The sequence below is a fragment of the Lissotriton vulgaris genome, chromosome 1_1 (assembly GCF_964263255.1).
Source record: "Lissotriton vulgaris chromosome 1_1, aLisVul1.2, whole genome shotgun sequence".
NCBI lineage: Eukaryota > Metazoa > Chordata > Amphibia > Caudata > Salamandridae > Lissotriton > Lissotriton vulgaris.
This window is the reverse complement of record NC_141685.1, coordinates 819,308,170-819,327,312: the sequence shown is the minus strand read 5'-3', so window position 1 is coordinate 819,327,312 and position 19,143 is coordinate 819,308,170. Positions and strand designations below refer to the sequence as shown.

The 19,143-nt window shown below is 50.3% G+C and overlaps 1 protein-coding gene across 1 annotated transcript in view; it reads right to left on the bottom strand.

Annotated features, from left to right (window-relative positions):
- ALDH9A1 (aldehyde dehydrogenase 9 family member A1) overlaps positions 1-19,143 on the bottom strand; it is a 206,152-nt gene that overhangs the window by 154,175 nt on the left and 32,834 nt on the right. The window contains exon 2 of the mRNA XM_086957203.1: positions 462-635. Coding sequence (XP_086813329.1) covers positions 462-627 — 166 coding nt within the window. The 5' untranslated portion in view covers positions 628-635. The remainder of the gene's footprint in view (positions 1-461; positions 636-19,143) is intronic.

The following is a 19,143-nucleotide window of genomic DNA, read 5'->3' as shown; positions in this document are numbered from 1 at the left end:
CAGTCGGATTTGTTCGAATGCCTCTGTACCAGTGCCTCTAAACAAAGTGCTGACAAAGTATGGACTTTTGGACTTTGCAGCAACGAGGACATACGGGGATTGACGATAGCAACTGCTGTAAAACTGGGAAGGACAAAAGCAAGGAATGAACTTCAGGAAAGTTTTGTGTCAAAAGTATAGCTTTTAAGTACAAGTGGTATTAGGTTTTATTAATTCCAACGTACAAACACAGCAGACTGAACTTCAACTCAAACACACTGGCCCTCTAACATACGGTCCTTTTCTGGTAGCCACAGTCCAATGTCAAAAATCAAATTCAACAAGGAGTTCCAGCAGAAACTTTAAGGAAATATGGTTACGAAACGTTCACCGAGTATGTTACCCGCAGCCCATTCCATGCCAAATGCTGCACCGCCCATCTCGCGCCCCCCGCTTCCCAATACCCACATTTACCCTCTCACCTGTGGAGGGCTCGAAAGCCTCTTCTTTCTGGGTGCCATCGATGGGATGCACCCGGGCACCCCCGCGGTAGTTCAGAGGTTGGGTGTTGCTGAAGGTCCCGGTGCTGAGGCTCATGGCTGCAGCAATGCGAGCAGGGGTTTGGCGGAGTAAAGCGGTGGTGATCATGCACGGACCTGGGGGGGAACAAAACAGTGAACGGGACAGAAGAGCAATAGAAGAAGCAACAGTTATATAGAAGGGGCGGGGACCAAGGGGCAAGTAGCCAAGTTCAAGCAGAATATAGCCGCCATCTTCGAACGGTTCACTGAACTGCAATCGACCCTACACTAACCTTTATTTTTAAAGAGGACGGTCGCCATATTGGAACGGGATGTGAAATGTAACTACACTACATTCGCCTTCGAAAAAAACGAATAACTTTAACACGGAAAGTTCTCATTCAGAATTCGAGGGCAAATTTTGTACAATAATGACTGAAAGTGGGTTAGACAGCCACAGACGCATGCTGCTGTGTTAGTTGTCAAATTCATATCTTTTTTGGGAAGCAGGCTGCAAGAAATTATAAAAAATAATTCGTGTTTATCAGCGGCGTCATAAGCAGTTTATAAATAAAAGATGTTACCATCATCCAATCCAATATACCAATTATAGAAGGCATATTACTTGCTAGGATTCTAACTTGTGATCTGCAAGCCAGAGCAAGTTTTTAGTTTAACTCACTGAGCAATCTTGAGCGTCCCTGATATTATTTTCTGTTGATGAATATCTTAGGTCTGAAGTTTCCTAGGCCCATGTGTGATTTGCTGCTCCAGTCTAGTGTTTTTTACCCCTGAATTTTGGGACTTGTAGTCCTGCATTTTTTTTTTTATTTAATACATTTTTTATTGATAAAAAATATAAGTGGAATATACATTTGGCAGTTCTTATATACAGTCCATTTGTGAATGTGCGCTTTATAGAGCAAACATGACTCCCTCCATGTCCCGGAATTCAAAGGGAAAAAAAATGGACTGGAGCAGCACATCATGCATGGATCTGAGAAACGTAGCATGGTTGAATATTCAAAACCTACAGGTACTTGTATGTTTAATCCAGTTATTGCACAATATAGTTTAAAATAACTACAAATATTTCATGAAAAGTTGTAGCATGCATGCCCAACATTCCTTTCTGTAATGGCGGGACTCTAAGCCCCACCTAACTGTGAAAAGAGAACACCGATAATGGGTTTCTGGGTATAATTGGAGCCAAGGCATGTGCAACCAGCTATTAGTAGGGCCACATGACGGATGAAACCTCTGTTGGATGGCTGTGCCACTCGGCCACATCACCTCCAGTGAAAGGGTAGAGCATAACCAGAACAAGCATTGGAAATGCAATAGGGCTCGCATTAGGTAAGTTTGAGCTATTGGTCTTATAAATGATTTTTTTTTATTTGTGTTATTTTTAAAATAGATAAATTAATAGCTTTGTCAATTATAATGCCAATAGTTATAACTTTCGCAAACACGTATAGCATTTGTAATGCAACATGTTGTGTATTTACGTGACTTAGATGTATTGATATTACAAATAACAATGGCAATAGCTTAAACTTTGTAAATACATTTTGTGAAGATTATGTTCGGTGTTTTTTATTGTGACGAAAATCCAAGAACAGAAGTGAAATATTAACATCTTTTTGTGATTTGTAATTAAGCATGAAAGCTTGAAAACAGCTTGAAACATTGAAAGAACATATTTAAACCAGTGATGCTGTGGCTGCGCTGAGTGATGCTGTAGTTCCGCTGAGTGATGCTGTGGTTGCGCTGAGTGGTGTGTGCATCGGTGGAGCTTAGTGGGTGCATTGATGGAGCTGTGTGGTGGGTGCATTGGTGGAGCTTAGTTGGAGCATCGGTGGAGCTGTGTGGTGGGTGTATCGGTGGAGCTGTGTGGTGGGTGCCTCGGCGGAGCTGTGTGGTGGGTGCCTCGGCGGAGCTGTGTGGTGGGTGCATCGGTGGAGCTGGGTGGTGGGTGCATCTGTGGAGCTGTGTGGTGGGTGCATCAGTGGAGCTGTGTGGTGGGTGCTTCGGTGGAGCTGTGTGGTGGGTGCATCAGTGAAGCTGTGTCGGGGAGCTGTGTGGTGGGTGCATCGGTGGAGCTGTGTGGTGGGTGCATCTGTGGAGCTGTGTGGTGGGTACATCTGTGGAGCTGTGTGGTGGGTGCATCTGTGGAGCTGTGTGGTGGGTGCCTCGGTGGAGCTGTTTGGTGGATGCCTCGGTGGAGCTGTGGGGTGGGTGCCTTGGTGGAGCTATGGGGTGGGTGCCTTGGTGGAGCTGTATGGTGGGTGCCTCGGTGGAGCTGTGTGGTGGGTGCATCGGTGGAGCTGTGTGGTTGGTGCATTGGTGGAGCTGTGTCGGTGGAGCTGTGTGGTGGGTGCTCCGGTGGAACTGGGTGGTGGGTGCATCGGTGTAGCTGTGTCGGGGGAGCTGTGTGGTGGCTGCATCGGTGGAGCTGTGTGGTGGGTGCATCGGTGGAGCTGTGTGGTGGGTGCATCGGTGGAGCTGGGTGGAGCTGGGTGGTGGGTACATCTGTGGAGCTGTGTGGTGGGTGCATCTGTGGAGCTGTATGGTGGGTGCATAGGTGGATCTGTGTGGTGGGTGCCTCGGTGGAGCTTTGTGGAGGGTGCCTCGGTGGAGCTGTGTGGTAGGTGCATCGATGGAGCTGTGTGGTGGGTGCATCGGTGGAGCTGTGTGGTGGGTGCATCGGTGGAGTTGTGTAGGTGGAGCTGTGTGGTGGGTGCATTGGTGGAGGTTAGTGGGTGCATTGATGGAGCTGTGTGGTGGGTGCATTGGTGGAGCTTAGTTGGAGCATCGGCGGAGCTGTGTGGTGGGTGTATCGGCGGAGCTGTGTGGTGGGTGCCTCGGTGGAGCTGTGTGGTGGGTGCATTGGTGGAGCTGGGTGGTGGGTGCATCGGTGGAGTTGTGTGGTGGGTGCTTCGGTGGAGCTGTGTGGTGGGTGCATCGGTGGAGCTGTGTGGTGGGTGCCTCGGTGGAGCTGTGTGGTGGGTGCCACGGTGGAGCTGTGTGGTGGGTGCCTCGGTGGAGCTGTGTGGTGGGTGCCTCGGTGGAGCTGTGTGGTGGGTGCCTCGGTGGAGCTGTGTGGTGGGTCCCTCGGAGAAGCGGTGTGGTGGGTGCCTCGGTGGAGCTGTGTGGTGGGTTCCTCGGTGGAGCTGTGTGGTGTGTGCATCGGTGGAGCTGTGTGGTGGGTGCATTGGTGGAGCTGTGTCGGTGGAGCTGTGTGGTGGGTGCATCGGTGGAGCTGGGTGGTGGGTGCATCGTTGGAGCTGTGTCGGTGGAGCTGTGTGGTGGGTGCATCGGTGGAGCTGTGTGGTGGGTGCATAGGTGGAGCTGTGTGGTGGGTGCCTTGCTGGAGCTGTGTGGTGGGTGCATCGGTGGAGCTGTGTGGTGGGTGAATCGGTGGAGCTGTGTAGGTGGAGCTGTGTGGTGAGTGCATCGGTGGAGCTTAGTGGATGCATTGATGGAGCTGTGTGGTGGGTGCATTGGTGGTCCTTAGTTGGAGCATCGGTGGAGCTGTGTGGTGGGTGGAGCATCGGTGGAGCTGTGTGGTGGGTGTATCGGCGGAGCTGTGTGGTGGGTGCCTCGGCGGAGCTGTGTGGTGGGTGCATCGGTGGAGCTGTGTGGTGGGTGCATCGGTGGAGCTGTGTCGGTGGAGCTGTGTGGTGGGTGCATCGGTGGAGCTGGGTGGTGGGTTCATCGTTGGAGCTGTGTCGGTGGAGCTGTGTGGTGGGTGCATTGGTGGAGCTATGTGGTGGGTGCATCGGTGGAGCTGTGTGGTGGGTGCCTTGGTAGAGCTGTGTGGTGGGTGCATCAGTGGAGCTGTGTGGTGGGTGCATCGGTGGAGCTTAGTGGGTGCATTGGTGGAGCTGTGTGGTGGGTGCATTGGTGGAGTTTAGTTGGAGCATCGGTGGAGCTGTGTGGTGGGTGTATCGGTGGAGCTGGGTGGTGGGTGCATCGTTGGAGCTGGGTGGTGGGTGCATTGTTGGAGCTGTGTCAGTGGAGCTGTGTGGTGGGTGCCTTGGTGGAGCTGTGTGGTGGGTGCATCGGTGGAGCTGTGTGGTGGGTGCCTTGGTGGAGCTGGGTGGTGGGTGCATCGGTGGAGCTGTGTGGTGGGTGCATTGGTGGAGCTGTGTAGGTGGAGCTGTGTGGTGGGTGCATCGGTGGAGCTTAGTGGGTGCATTAATGTAGCTGTGTGGTGGATGCATTGGTGGAGCTGTGTGGTGGGTGTATCGGTGGAGCTGTGTGGTGGGTGCATCGGTGGAGCTGGGTGGTGGGTGCATCGGTGGAGCTGTGTGGTGGGTGCATCTGTGGAGCTGTGTGGTGGGTGCATCTGTGGAGCTGTGTGGTGGGTGCATCTGTGGAGCTGTGTGGTGGGTGCATCGGTGGAGCTGTGTGGTGGGTGCATCGGTGGAGCTGTGTTGTGGTGCCTCGGTGGAGCTGTGTGGTGGGTGCATCGGTGGAGCTGTGTGGTGGGTGCATCGGTGGAACTGTGTCGGTGCTGTGTGGTGGGTGCATCGGTGGAGCTGGGTGGTGGGTGCATAGTTGGAGCTGTGTCGGTGGAGCTGTGTGGTGGGTGCATCGGTGGAGCTGTGTGGTGGGTGCATCGGTGGAGCTGTGTGGTGGGTGCCTTGGTGGAGCTGTGTGGTGGGTGCATCGGTGGAGCTGTGTGGTGGGTGCATCGGTGGAGCTGTGTAGGCGGAGCTGTGTGGTGGGTGCATCGGTGGAGCTTAGTGGGTGCATTGATGGAGCTGTGTGGTGGGTGCATTGGTGGAGCTTAGTTGGAGCATCGGTGGAGCTGTGTGGTGGGTGCATCGGCGGAGCTGTGTGGTGGGTGCCTCGGCGGAGCTGTGTGGTGGGTGCATCGGTGGAGCTCTGTGGTTGGTGCATCGGTGGAGCTGTGACGGTGGAGTTGTGTGGTGGGTGCATCGGTGGAGCTGGGTGGTGGGTGCATCGTTGGAGCTGTGTCGGTGGAGTTGTGTGGTGGGTGCATCGGTGGAGCTGTGTGGTGGGTGCCTTGGTGGAGCTGTGTGGTGGGTGCATCGGTGGAGCTGTGTGGTGGGTGCATCGGTGGAGCTGTGTAGGTGGAGCTGTGTGGTGGGTGCATTGGTGGAGCTTAGTGGGTGCATTGATGGAGCTGTGTGGTGGGTGCATCTGTGGAGCTGTGGGTGGGTGCCTCGGTGGAGCTGTGTGGTGGGTGCCTCGGTGGAGCTGTGTGGTGAGTGCCACAGTGGAGCTGTGTGGTGGGTGCCTCGGTGGAGCTGTGTGGTGGGTGCCTCGGTGGAGTTGTGTGGTGGGTGCCTCGGAGGAGCTGTGTGGTGGGTGCCTCGGTGGAGCTGTGTGGTGGGTTCCTCGGTGGAGCTGTGTGGTGTGTGCATCGGTGGAGCTGTGTGGTGGGTGCATTGGTGGAGCTGTGTCGGTGGAGCTGTGTGGTGGGTGCATCGGTGGAGCTGGGTGGTGGGTGCATCGTTGGAGCTGTGTCGGTTGAGCTGTGTGGTGGGTGCATCGGTGGAGCTGTGTGGTGGGTGCATAGGTGGAGCTGTGTGGTGGGTGCCTTGCTGGAGCTGTGTGGTGGGTGCATCGGTGGAGCTGTGTGGTGGGTGAATCGGTGGAGCTGTGTAGGTGGAGCTGTGTGGTGAGTGCATCGGTGGAGCTTAGTGGATGCATTGATGGAGCTGTGTGGTGGGTGCATTGGTGGACCTTAGTTGGAGCATCGGTGGAGCTGTGTGGTGGGTGGAGCATCGGTGGAGCTGTGTGGTGGGTGTATCGGTGGAGCTGTGTGGTGGGTGCCTCGGCGGAGCTGTGTGGTGGGTGCATCGGTGGAGCTGTGTGGTGGGTGCATCGGTGGAGCTGTGTCGGTGGAGCTGTGTGGTGGGTGCATCGGTGGAGCTGGGTGGTGGGTGCATCGTTGGAGCTGTGTCGGTGGAGCTGTGTGGTGGGTGCATTGGTGGAGCTATGTGGTGGGTGCATCGGTGGAGCTGTGTGGTGGGTGCCTTGGTAGAGCTGTGTGGTGGGTGCATCAGTGGAACTGTGTGGTGGGTGCATCGGTGGAGCTTAGTGGGTGCATTGGTGGAGCTGTGTGGTGGGTGCATTGGTGGAGTTTAGTTGGAGCATCGGTGGAGCTGTGTGGTGGGTGTATCGGTGGAGCTGGGTGGTGGGTGCATCGTTGGAGCTGGGTGGTGGGTGCATCGTTGGAGCTGTGTCAGTGGAGCTGTGTGGTGGGTGCCTTGGTGGAGCTGTGTGGTGGGTGCATCGGTGGAGCTGTGTGGTGGGTGCCTTGGTGGAGCTGGGTGGTGGGTGCATCGGTAGAGCTGTGTGGTGGGTGCATTGGTGGAGCTGTGTAGGTGGAGCTGTGTGGTGGGTGCATCGGTGGAGCTTAGTGGGTGCATTAATGTAGCTGTGTGGTGGGTGCATTGGTGGAGCTGTGTGGTGGGTGTATCGGTGGAGCTGTGTGGTGGGTGCATCGGTGGAGCTGTGTGGTGGGTGCATCGGTGGAGCTGGGTGGTGGGTGCATCGGTGGAGCTGTGTGGTGGGTGCATCTGTGGAGCTGTGTGGTGGGTGCATCTGTGGAGCTGTGTGGTGGGTGCATCTGTGGAGCTGTGTGGTGGGTGCATCAATGGAGCTTAGTTGGAGCATCAGTGGAGCTGTGTGGTGGGTGGATGCATTGATGGAGCTGTGTGGTGGGTGCATTGGTGGAACTTAGTTGGAGCATCAGTGGAGCTGTGTGGTGGGTGGAGCATCGGTGGAGCTGTGTGGTGGGTGCATCGTTGGAGCTGTGTCGGTGGAGCTGTGTGATGGGTGCATCGGTGGAGCTGTGTGGTGGGTGCATCGGTGGAGCTGTGTAGGTGGAGCTGTGTGGTGGGTGCATCGGTGGAGCTTAGTGGATGCATTGATGGAGCTGTGTGGTGGGTGCACTGGTGGAGCTTAGTTGGAGCATCGGTGGAGCTGTGTGGTGGGTGGAGCATCGGTGGAGCTGTGTGGTGGGTGTATCGGTGGAGCTGTGTGGTGGGTGCCTCGGCGGAGCTGTGTGGTGGGTGCATCGGTGGAGCTGTGTGGTGGGTCATCGGTGGAGCTGTGTTGGTGGAGCTGTGTAGTGGGTGCATCGGTGGAGCTGTGTGGTGGGTGCATCGGTGGAGCTGTGTGGTGGATGCCTTGGTGGAGCTGTGTGGTGGGTGCATCGGTGGAGCTGTGTAGGTGGAGCTGTGTGGTGGGTGCATCGGTGGAGCTGTGTGGTGGGTGCATCGGTGGAGCTGTGTGGTGGGTGCCTTGGTGGAGCTGTGTGGTGGGTGCATCGGTGGAGCTGTGTGGTGGGTGCATCGGTGGAGCTGTGTGGTGGGTGCATCGGTGGAGCTGTGTAGGTGGAGCTGTGTGGTGGGTGCATTGGTGGAGCTTAGTGGGTGCATTGATGGAGCTGTGTGGTGGGTGCATTGGTGGAGCTTAGTTGGAACATTGGTGGAGCTGTGTGGTGGGTGTATCGGTGGAGCTGTGTGGTGAGTGCCTCGAGAGAGCTGTGTGGTGGGTGCATCGGTGGAGCTGGGTGGTGGGTGCATCTGTGGAGCTGTGTGGTGGGTGCATGGGGAGTAAAGGAAAGGGCTAGGATAGGGAGTAATAATAAGGGGTCTTGTAGAGGCTAGACATATGAGGGGTGAGAATGCTAAGAAAGGAGTAATCTAGGCAGAGGCCGGGAAGGGGCTGATAAGGGTTGGCGGGTAAGGATATGAGATTAGAGAGGGCGGGAGGATTTGTGAAAATATTTGTTCCATGCTGGTAGAATCTATTTCGGTAAAACTGCGTGTCAACACTATAAAGCCAAGCTCTGTGTTTGTTATGTTACCCTAAGGAGAGGGACTGAGAAATAATCGGGGAGTTGAGGGTCATCGTTTTACAGGCGGAGGCTTTCCACATCAAGGTCATGCGTCCTTAGAGATTAAGAGCATGGTCTTGTTACAGCCAATAGAAACGCAATCCTGTTTTTCAAACCATTTGGGAATGTGTGTTTTTTTTTATCATCTTGAACTTCAGTTGCCAAACCAGGACCTAAGCGACACCATCTTGTAGCATTCTGTAGTTTAATGCCCTCTGTCCTCTGGCACTTATGTGGATGTAATGTCCCTTTGGTCTACAACCACAGATCTTCGCTTACTGTCAGCCCCACTACTGGTGTCTCCCTGGTGTTTTTTAAAAGTTTTTTCACGTGAGTGATTACCAGCAACCTGTCCGTCCGTAACCTGAAGGTCACACATTTGAGCCCTGCCGAGCCCTTTAACGCCTTTTTTTTAAATCGGAATATTATGGAAAATGACTAGGAAGAGAGCATAAAAGGAGACACGGCGCGAAACTGAAAGTACGGCCGGCCGGCCGTGAATAATTAGGGGATGGGCGCACGCTGAGAAGCTGCCTTTGATGTGGTAATGCCAGGCAGGCAGGCGGCTGGTGGCATTGTGCACGCGCTTTTTAGGGCTTGCGCTTGCGCAATGACCTAAAAAGCGCACATGCACTGCAAGGAATCGCCAGTGGAATTGCCAGTGTTTAAACTCTGTTTAAACCACTTTAGAGCTTCGCCAGCTATGCGCATGCGCATCAGCAGGTGAGCCCTAAAAAAGATCTCCAACAGGTTTTCTAAACCCCAAAGAGATTGTAGTTGAAGGTATAAACTAGACCAAAGAGCTTAATGTCTAGTAAGTGGTTAAAGAAGTAGCCGCAGAACTAGGAGATGGAATAGCTGCACTTATAAACAGAAATCCAACAGATCACTTGAATAGACGTTTCTGTTGTAGTACTGTTACAGTATGGCAATGAGTTCAGGACGCATTGCTGGAATATCACAAGAAAAACTTCTTATAGTTATTCTGGGGGATTTGGAGAGAGAGTAGTGAAGTGGGATTATGGGTTTGCAAACCCGGGACTGTCATTGGGACCAATTTCTCCCCTACTCAATGAAACAATATAATTTCTAGGTTATCGCTACAAAACACAAATAGTCGCCTCACTCACTGCATTAGATTCAGAATATTCTTCGGAAATCGACTTCAACTTGCCTGTGACATGTTTTCATATCGTAGTGTTTTCCTTTCTTTCACCTACTGCCTTTCAATTTTGGCAGAGTGGCCCTATTAAACTACAGCTGTGTTTTCTAGGAGGAAAACTAAAACCGAGATGAACAGTCCGCATCAGCACAAAAATAGCAAGTGAAAGTCACAAGCGAACAAGGATACTAAACTGCAGAGATTCTGAAGATAAAGAAGGCATCCGATGTGGAGCATGTAAGCACATACATTTTCAAAGCAGTGATCACATGCACACCTTGATCAGCTTGATCTTCAGGGAAAAACATCAAGTGAGACCCCACTTCTTCCTATAGGAGGCAATGACGAAGTGAGCGTCTCATAATAAAAAGATCAAAACTGAAATACAACATAACTTATCCCAATGAACTAGTAATCCCCATAGTCTTTACTACTGGCTTTTCATCACCACCAAGTCAGGCGTTCTGTACTAAATGCTCACTTTCCTTCAAGTCAACTTTTAAGCATTACATTGTAAAGTCATAAATACATTTTTTTAAATTGCAGCTGGCAATAGTAAATACTCTCTCTCCTAAGAGGGTCTAAGGAGAATTATCAGAGTGCATGTGTTCCATCAAAAGATCAGAGAGGATAACCAACAGCAAAACCCTTGCCCCCTGGGGTAATCCGGGGATTTAATGTAGCAACATACCTCTCTACACACTTTAATATAGATGAATAACCCAACATTAAATTAATACCAACATGCTTCTCACAATAAATGCAGGGCCTACGGTCTTTATCGTGATTGTTCATAATAAACACATCAACCCTTTAACCTTGATCATTAGCTTGACACCATAGCTGTTGTAGAGCAAACAAGCTTCCCAACTCCTGCCTGCAGGCATGTAGGAAGTCATGAATTCAACGTGAGAGCACAAACACTTCAAGAGTCCCAAGCAAGAGGCAGTAAAGCACGAGTCTGTAACAAACACAAATAGTGCTTATTAGCGAACAAGTGAGAGAGACTCCTGCACTAGACGACTTGCGTTCTCCCACACTTATACCTTAATTAGCAAAGGAAAGCCAAGCACAGCAAGCATCTTCTCGTGGTTAAGAGGGAACGTAGCAGCCTTTTTGAAACTACAAAGAAAATAAGCATACCTACAGTGACTACATTATTTCTTAGACCCATGCAATTTGGAAAATATTTTTCACCCAAAAAAATACTAATTCTATTTGTCAACAATATACGTTAATCCCCCCAAAAAAACGATCTCAGGTCACTGCAGCAGCTTCAGTTAATGCGAATTAGACACCTAGTCCCAAAGATTTGCAGCCAAAACCGCAAGAGGCAACGGCTAGAGATCTCATGTGAAACATGTACACATTACTCATAACTCAATGGCACGATCACTTCATTTGTTAAAGTTTTTCCATGTTTTTGTACATCCTCAGAGCCCAAAAAATGTTTTACTGCTGCTGGCTCGTGCAGCATGAAAACAACTTTTCTGAGCTGCATGGTGTGTGTCCCCTTATTTGCTGTCACATCACGTAACTAAATGGCCATGTTACGCCCACTAGGAGTAACAAAGAAGCACTCCTTTTGTCGAAGCTAAAAAATTTTGCCAAATCAAAATCTGTACTAAGGTAAACCAATATGTGGGGCCGACCCAACGAAAGCCACTCACTCTGTATGCAATACTCCTGAAAGTTCTTTTTAGATTGGCAACAGCTGAGCTGTCAAGCCAGACCTAAATGGATATTTGCTGGTAATAAGCCAAGCAGAACACATCATGAAACACTTGAGATGTGATATGCAACCACAATACACAAAGCAAACCAGTACAAATAATTGTGTGAGAGACAGTCATGCGATACCAGTAGGTGCGAAGAGTTGTACAGTTCACAGACTCTCAGTAAGACAGAAGACCCACGTGCATATATAAGTCAGTGGATAAAGATAAATAGCCTAAATGGGAGTAACCTCTTGCAAAATATTTAGTGGCACAAACCCAAGCAGAACATTTATGCAAGAAAACGTTATAACGGAGGACCAACAAGAACAAAAGAGTGGTCCCACGTCTCTGGGCCTAGAAAGTGATAAACATGAAAAATCTGTGCCTTGATGGGCTTACTGAAACCGGAAACAACACCACAAAATTCAGAAACCAAAACCAAGACTGGTTCGATATCTGGCAAGCACTTCCTGATGATTCACCACAGAAGTAAACAAACAAACTAACAAGAACATCGCTGAACGAAGCTTTTAGGGGCAGGGGAGCGGATCCCTTTGAAGCACGTCCTCGCGGCCGTCAAAGAAGTGTGAAACAGCAGGGACAAAAACAATGTAAGAGACAATGTGAGAGAGGCTTGGGGATTTTAAAGCAGAGAGGTGGCTTTAAAGTGACAGACAAGCAACAAAATGTTAAGCAGCTGGAGGGAGAGATCTGAGGTGAGGAGCAGTATATGGGTGGGAGATGTAAGAAGCAGACCCAGCAGAAGTACTTAAGCAGAGGGGAGAAAGAGGGAGTGGTGGATGTGATGGGTAGAGATGGGGTAAAGTGTAGAGCAGGGAGGCTTGAGATGGATATAAGGATAGAACCAGAAAGAGAAGGGACAAAGATAGGAGAGAGATGGATGTAAGAGGGGTAGAATCAGCAAGATAATGTTAAAGGCAGGAGATTGATGAAAAGAAGAGTAAAGTAAAGAGAAGAGAGACAAGTCTAAGCAGGGCAGAATCCGTGAGAAAAGATAAGACGCTTTGGGTAGATTAGAAATTGGGAAATGGCTGTAAGTGGGGCTGAACCAATGAAAACATTAAGAGGCTGGGGAGAGATGAGAGGTAAAGGGTAGTGCAGGGATAAGAGGGATGATATAAGAGAGACTGGTTCTGCCACAAGTAGAGCCAAGAGACCAAGAGAGACAGTAGAGAGATGTGAATGGAAGAGAGTAGGACCATCACAAGTTGGTAAAAGGTTGGTGGTGGTGGGGAGAGAGAGAACGGAGGGGGAAGGATGGTCTTAGATGGGCAGAGCCAGCAAGAGAAAGTAAAATGCTAGGTGAAAGGTGAGGAGTAGATCAGAGAGGTAGAGGTCAATCTAAGAAGAGAAGAATCAGCAAGAGAAGGTAAGAGGAAAGAGGGAAGGAAGAAAGGGAGAGGTCAATGTAACAGGGACAGAACCAACAAGAGAAGACAAAAGGCTGGGTGGAGAGTTGAGAGGTGAATATGAGAGGAGAGTATGGAAGGGAGATGAGGATTTTAGAGGGGTAGGAACAGCAAGAGAAGATGAGAGGCTGGTGGAAAGATGAGAGGTAAAGAGCAAAACATTGTGGGGGAAAGATAATGTAAGAATAGAGGAATGAGAGAGAATGTAAGATGCTTAGGAGAGATGAGAAGTGAAGAGGAGCTAATGCAAGGGTAAAGTGTATATAAGAGGGGCTGAACCAGTAAAAGTACGTAATAAGATGGGCAAGAGATAGGGTGAAAGGTAGATCATGGAGGGGAGAGATGGATGTAATTGGGAAGAATCAGCAGAAAAGAGGTACAAATGTATTTGAACAATTGTGTGCTGTTAAACTTTCTGCTAAAGGTTTGCAATTCTCGATCTCTTAATTGTCAATGTAACCATAATTGCCGTAGTTTCACGATGCATGTCATCCTTCACCAAGGGTTTTGAACTTGAATCATCCTCAGTGTGTCTGTTGAATGTTAACTTGTTCTCTGTGTATACTGTTGCTCTGCTTGGCTCTTCTATTAAATCAAAGGTATCCATCGCAGATGCTACCAATTATTCGCCTTCTGTCCCTGATCCCGAATAAAGGTCTCACAATATTCGTGCGCCTTGTTTCTGTTACAGAAAATTAATGTGGGGCTTTCGAGAAGAATGCAGCAAAGATTTGTCAGAAGATGCTGAAAAGTTTTGAGCCTGCTGAAGTTTTTTCGAGCAGAGGAACAGCCACAGCCTTATTTGTTTTTGTTTTTACATTGATCTCTAGATCTGTAGTCAAGATATGGGCAGGAAAGGGTTGCACTGGAAGTAAGATTATGATTGCTATTTTTAGAACGGACAATTTCATTTTATTTGGATAAGAGTTATTCCTTTTACAAACTTGTCTCTCTAAAGGGGTCTGAGGGAAGTGGCTTTGCTCAGATAAGAAAGGCAGAGTATCCACAGTTGACAAAAGGGCCTTTGGCCACGGGAAAATGGTGGGTTGATTAAAAAATAATAATTTGGGGGGCGAGAGGTTGTTATATAAACTAGGCTCCTACGTGGGCTGGCTTTGCTGCTGGTGCATAACCTAAAAGGCTGCTGCATCTTATGGTTGGAGGGCACTGAGTCAGTCTAACTCTGCCCACAAAGCCAGCTGGGTCCTTTTTATGCGCAGGACAATGGGCTGGCCTGGGCAAGCACAGTATGATGTGCGCCTCCTCCCACAATAAATAATCACAGACCTCAAAGAGTGACATTGAGGCCCAGGGAATTTGCGGCTTTTCAGAAGCACAGAAAGAAGTGGCATTCTCTGAGAGGTGAGGAGCAGGCGGAGAAGTGTATAGGAGAAGGGGGATGTGGAGGGGGCAGCTGAAGAGTGAGGGCGGCATTCCATGCACATAGAGTGATCTGTCCATCATTGAACCTGTGAGTAGGTATCCAATTGGTTTAGGAAAGCAGATCTTGCATTGGAGGTTGGAAGACCAACAGTGTTTGGTTAGGTTGCCTAGGGCGTGACTGTAGTGACCTCAGGGTGATGGAAATGGTCTTGCATTCAATTATATCTTTAACCATGTTTCAGTGGATTTATCAGAGGGCAGGTGCAATTTGGTTACTATTTACGCTAAATGGAGTCAAGTTGCAAGGTTCTTGGTTCCTTTGCAAATTGGCAAGTGTCTTTCCAGATATTAGGGACATGTGACTCAAAATGTTTTGAACTGGAAATCTCTGGGATTACTTTAGCTTTATTTTGCAAATCAAGTACCATCTCCACCAATCTACCTAGTCCACAATACTACATCTCCTTTCCATATAGGTGTACACTGCACATAGTTTACTGTAGTAAGTGCCTCTTGTTTTGTTGTTTTAATATACTCCTTGACTCTTAAGTGACTGGCTCCCAGTGTAGCCTTTGGCAAACTTTTTTTCCCTGACAACTGTTGTCACCTTTTAGCCATTTCTTCTAATCTTTAAGTTAGTTTTGCTCTTTGCACCTCTTAAAAAAAAAGTTTGAGAGTAATTGCTGTGTTTAGGAGCTCAGCGTGCAGTCATGGTCCAGCTTTTGGTGCTTCTGCTTGCCAATATATTTGCCACCCCGCCTGTGCATGATATGTGTGATTATCTTTTGCAAATTGTGCTTTCTGTTGTTTTCTGCAGCACTTGAAGGTCATTCACCCGATCTAGCATGTATCCTTTTGTGTTGGTCACCCAGGCCAGCTGAAAATCAAATGCTTTTTATTGAAATGCACTAGCATAAAGTGAGGGCTGCCGAGTCACTTGAAGTCCAACTATATAGCTTTGAGACAACCTGACTTAGAATTTTAATCATGCACTAATCTGGAAATAATATGTAAACATTGGAACCATCATATCAGTTTTGGAGAGACGCGGGCCAAGTTTTATCACCCAGCTTGATTAATTTAATGTGTTTTCACTTAATCCAGCTTTAACACCATACACCTATTTTATTAAGGTTATCATTTATATCCACCTATGTAAGTAGCTTCTGTAAAGCTGCTTCAACAATGTCAGAAAATTAATGATCAATTAAGGTCACTTCCTGAGATGTTCACCTCACAATAAACTTGCATGTTCCTGCTCTGCCCGGGGCCTCACAAATCCTAGAACCAGCTCTGCAGTGAAATAAACAAAAAAGTGATGGAGTGCTTGACTTAATAATCTCAGCTACTGGTAATTACTCAGTCTATCGGTATTTTGCACATCAAGCCAACTCAGTTTGGACCCAGCCATATACAAATCAGTCTTGACCCTGCTCCAATGGCAACAGTCCAGTCCGAGATGCCAGGCTAGGTCTCAGGACCCATTTCACCCTTATTAGAGCTCATCAGCTATGTATACCTTGGTTCCAGTGGCACAGTGTGCACTAGAGCCATGTCTGGGCATAGTGGACGAGCACCAAGTCTATCTTTCATGTGTGAAGCCAAATTGGAGGTGTCTATAATGGGGCTGCCTGTGAGATGTATTGGAGTTGTGTGTGCACCACATGTAGGCTGCTGCAACTTTGCTAGGGGGGCCTTAATCTGGATACGGGCGGGCACCCCTTTTCAAGTTATCCGACAGGTGGTGGATCCAGAAGGGAGGTTTGTAGCAGTGGAGGGGAAACTCAGGGGACGACACATAGTGCTTTGCAGCGTATATGCACCCAATGTAGACCAAGCTGCATACTTTGCGAGGCTCTCTGGGGAACTGGCTAGTTACCTTGCAGGCTCTGTTTTGATAGGAGGGGACCTTAACTCGGTGGTAGATGTTGACCTAGATAGATCACACCCTCCACTACACTCGTCCCCAGTGCGCAGACTAGCGAAGTGCAGGTCAGACTGGCAGGAACGGTGGGAACTAACCGATGTTTGGCGCACACAACACCCAATAGAGCGAGATTACTCATTCCACTCCGGTCTCCATGACCTCCATGTCCGTATCGATGCCTTCTTGTGCTCGCCGCTGGTGCTCCCTGCAGTGGCCCGCACCGAATACTTGGCACGCACGATCTCAGACCATAACCCCCTATTATTATCACTTGACTGGATGACTGAAGTTTCTAAGGTCCCGACATGGCGGCTTAGACCAGACACACTAGATGACCCACCATTCCGCGAGGCATTAGGGGACAGAATCGATCAATATATTACGGAGAATGAAGGCTCCGCCGACTTCAGAGCCACGGAATGGGACGCTTTTAATGTGGTGGTGAGAGGACATTGCATTGGAAAATTCGCAGGGGCCCGCAGAACGTTGCTAGATGACTTAGATGGGGCAGAACGCAAGCTACGGGAGGTTGAACTAGCACACCCCAATCGGCCTGAGCTCCAGGGGGACTTCTGCGCGGCGCGAGAAGCGGTGGCGGTGGAACTAGAAAGCCTTCGCAGTTATGATTACAAGAATTATCTTGTGAAAACGCACGCTGAGGGGGATAAGGCGGGGACCCTGTTGGCTTGGCTTGCCAACCCCACCAGACGCAGCCACCTGATCCTAGCCATATCAGGGGGGGAAGGCCGCATGAGTACCACGCAGCCGGTGATCCTTGATAGCTTTAGATCCTACTATGAAAAGCTATACAAGAGCGAGCTGGGTGACAAAGAGGAGGAAATAGATGCCTTCCTGGCTGACCTGCAACTACCACGACTGGAGCAGGCCCAAGCGAATGCCTTAGGTAGCCAAATAGAACTGGCTGAAATCAGGGGAGCCGTGAAGCATATGGCCCGTAATAAGACCCCAGGATTGGACGGACTGCAGATAGAGTTTTATGGGCGATACATAGAACAGCTAGCCCCGCGGCACCAAACAATTTATAACGAGGCTAAAGACAAGGGACGACTGCCATGCTCCATGCGCGAAGCCCTAATGATCCCCCTGTTGAAACCGCAGAGGGAGGGCACCGACACTGCGTCCTACCGTCCGCTGTCAATGTTGACAACCGACTATAAGATTCTTATTACTGTGCTAGCGTCCAGACTACTGCAACACATGCAGGCACTGGTCCACAAGGACAAATCCGGGTTTATACCCAAGCGTAACACCACTCACAATATCCAGAGACTGACCCGATTAATGGGTAGCCCGCCGCCGGAGGCTAGAGCACCCCTAGTGCTGGCGGTTGATATAGAAAAGGCTTTTGACAGCCTGGAGTGGGAATACTTATATAAGGTGCTGCAGCGCTTTGGTCTCGGAGAGGGCTACATAAGGTGGACGAAGGTACTGTACACAGCGGCGAGAGCAAGAGTGAGGATAGGTACCCTGATATCAAACCAATTTGAAGTGCTCCGCGGCACCAGGCAGGGATGCGCGCTGTCCCCACTGCTGTTTGCCCTGGCGTTGGAACCTCTTGCGGCGATGGCTAGGAATGGTGACTACTACGAGGGCCTAGCTCACGGAGGAAATCGCCACTTTATCTCGCTGTATGCGGATGATCTCCTCCTCTTCCTGGAGGATGCCAACGAAGCTGTGGAGGGAGCAGAAAGGCTCCTGGCGCGCTCCAGCGAGATATCCGGCCTGAGAGTCAACTGGGCCAAGACCTGCCTGTTCCCTCTACGTAAACACGAAGTACAGCCCTTCCTCCGGCCACTACTTAGATGGGAGCCTGACTGCTTAGAGTATCTGGGAGTACATATATTCCATGAAGAGGCGGACATGCTGGGGGAAATGTGGGCCGCTGTCTCCGTACTTTAAAAGGCAATATGGCCATCTGGGCTACTCTCCCGTTATCAGTAACGGGCCGCATATCCCTGCTCAAGATGATAGCCTTACCCCGATTGCTGTATTACTTCCGGACATTGCCTGTTTGGGTGCCAGCTGCGATTTTTCGACAGCTGCGATCAATGATCATTTCCTTTTTGTGGGGCACGGGCAGACGCAGAATTGCACTGTCCACGCTGACCCGCCCGAAGGACGAGGGAAGCCTAGCGGTCCCAGACTTTGAACTCTACTATCTAGCGGCCCAGCTTCAGACCCTAACGCAAGAAATAGCGAAGGTGTACCGCGGCCCAGAGCAGGAACGAGACAGCGGCACCCCCGACACCTGCTAGCCTACATAGCCCTACGGCAGCGATTACCACTCAGAGACCTCTCCCTAGAGGAGAGAACTTTCTGCCTGTGCTGGAACCGATCATCGAGACGTGCGGGGATTTAACACCCATACGCGCCCGAGATCCCTCTGGGCATGATAACGGCACTCCCACACGGGGGAGACTGGTCGCGCTTGCAGGGTTGGGAGGAGGCAGGGCTACAAGTAATAGGGGACTTATTCGAAGATGGAACACTGACCCCATACCAGACGTTACAAGAGCGCTATGACCTTCCACGAGGCGACTACCTATTGCATGCGGCAGTGGTGCGAGCCATACAGGCTCACTGGGGTAAGGGACTCGAGGAGCCACCGACGGCGCTGGCCTGCCAGTACACTATGATGTTGGCAGGCACCTTTAAGGCGGTTACATGCCTTTACTCCAGAATGTTGAGCGAAACCCTGCAGCCTTTGACCACTTTGAAGGCCAAATGGGAATTAGACCTGCAGACAGAGATCCCTGAAGCCACGTGGATGCAGTTGGTGGGACGCGCTAGAAAGAGCACGAGGAACACACGTTTCCAGCTAATCCACTTTTATATTCTCCACAGGGTCTACCTTACCCCGAGCAAAATACAGAAATACTTCGGAGCGGAGGGGGCAGCTTGCCCGCGCTGTAATACATTAGGGGCGGATCTGACTCACATGCTCAGAGGCTGCCCTCACTTACAGGACTACTGGAGGGAGATTGGCGACACACTGAATGAAAAAGCAGACAGGGGCCTCCAATACACTACGGCCGTCAGTATTCTGCACTGGTTCCCGCACACACCCAAAAATAAGATGTCGAGCAGGTTCATTGATATGGGCCTCTCCTCTTGGCCAAA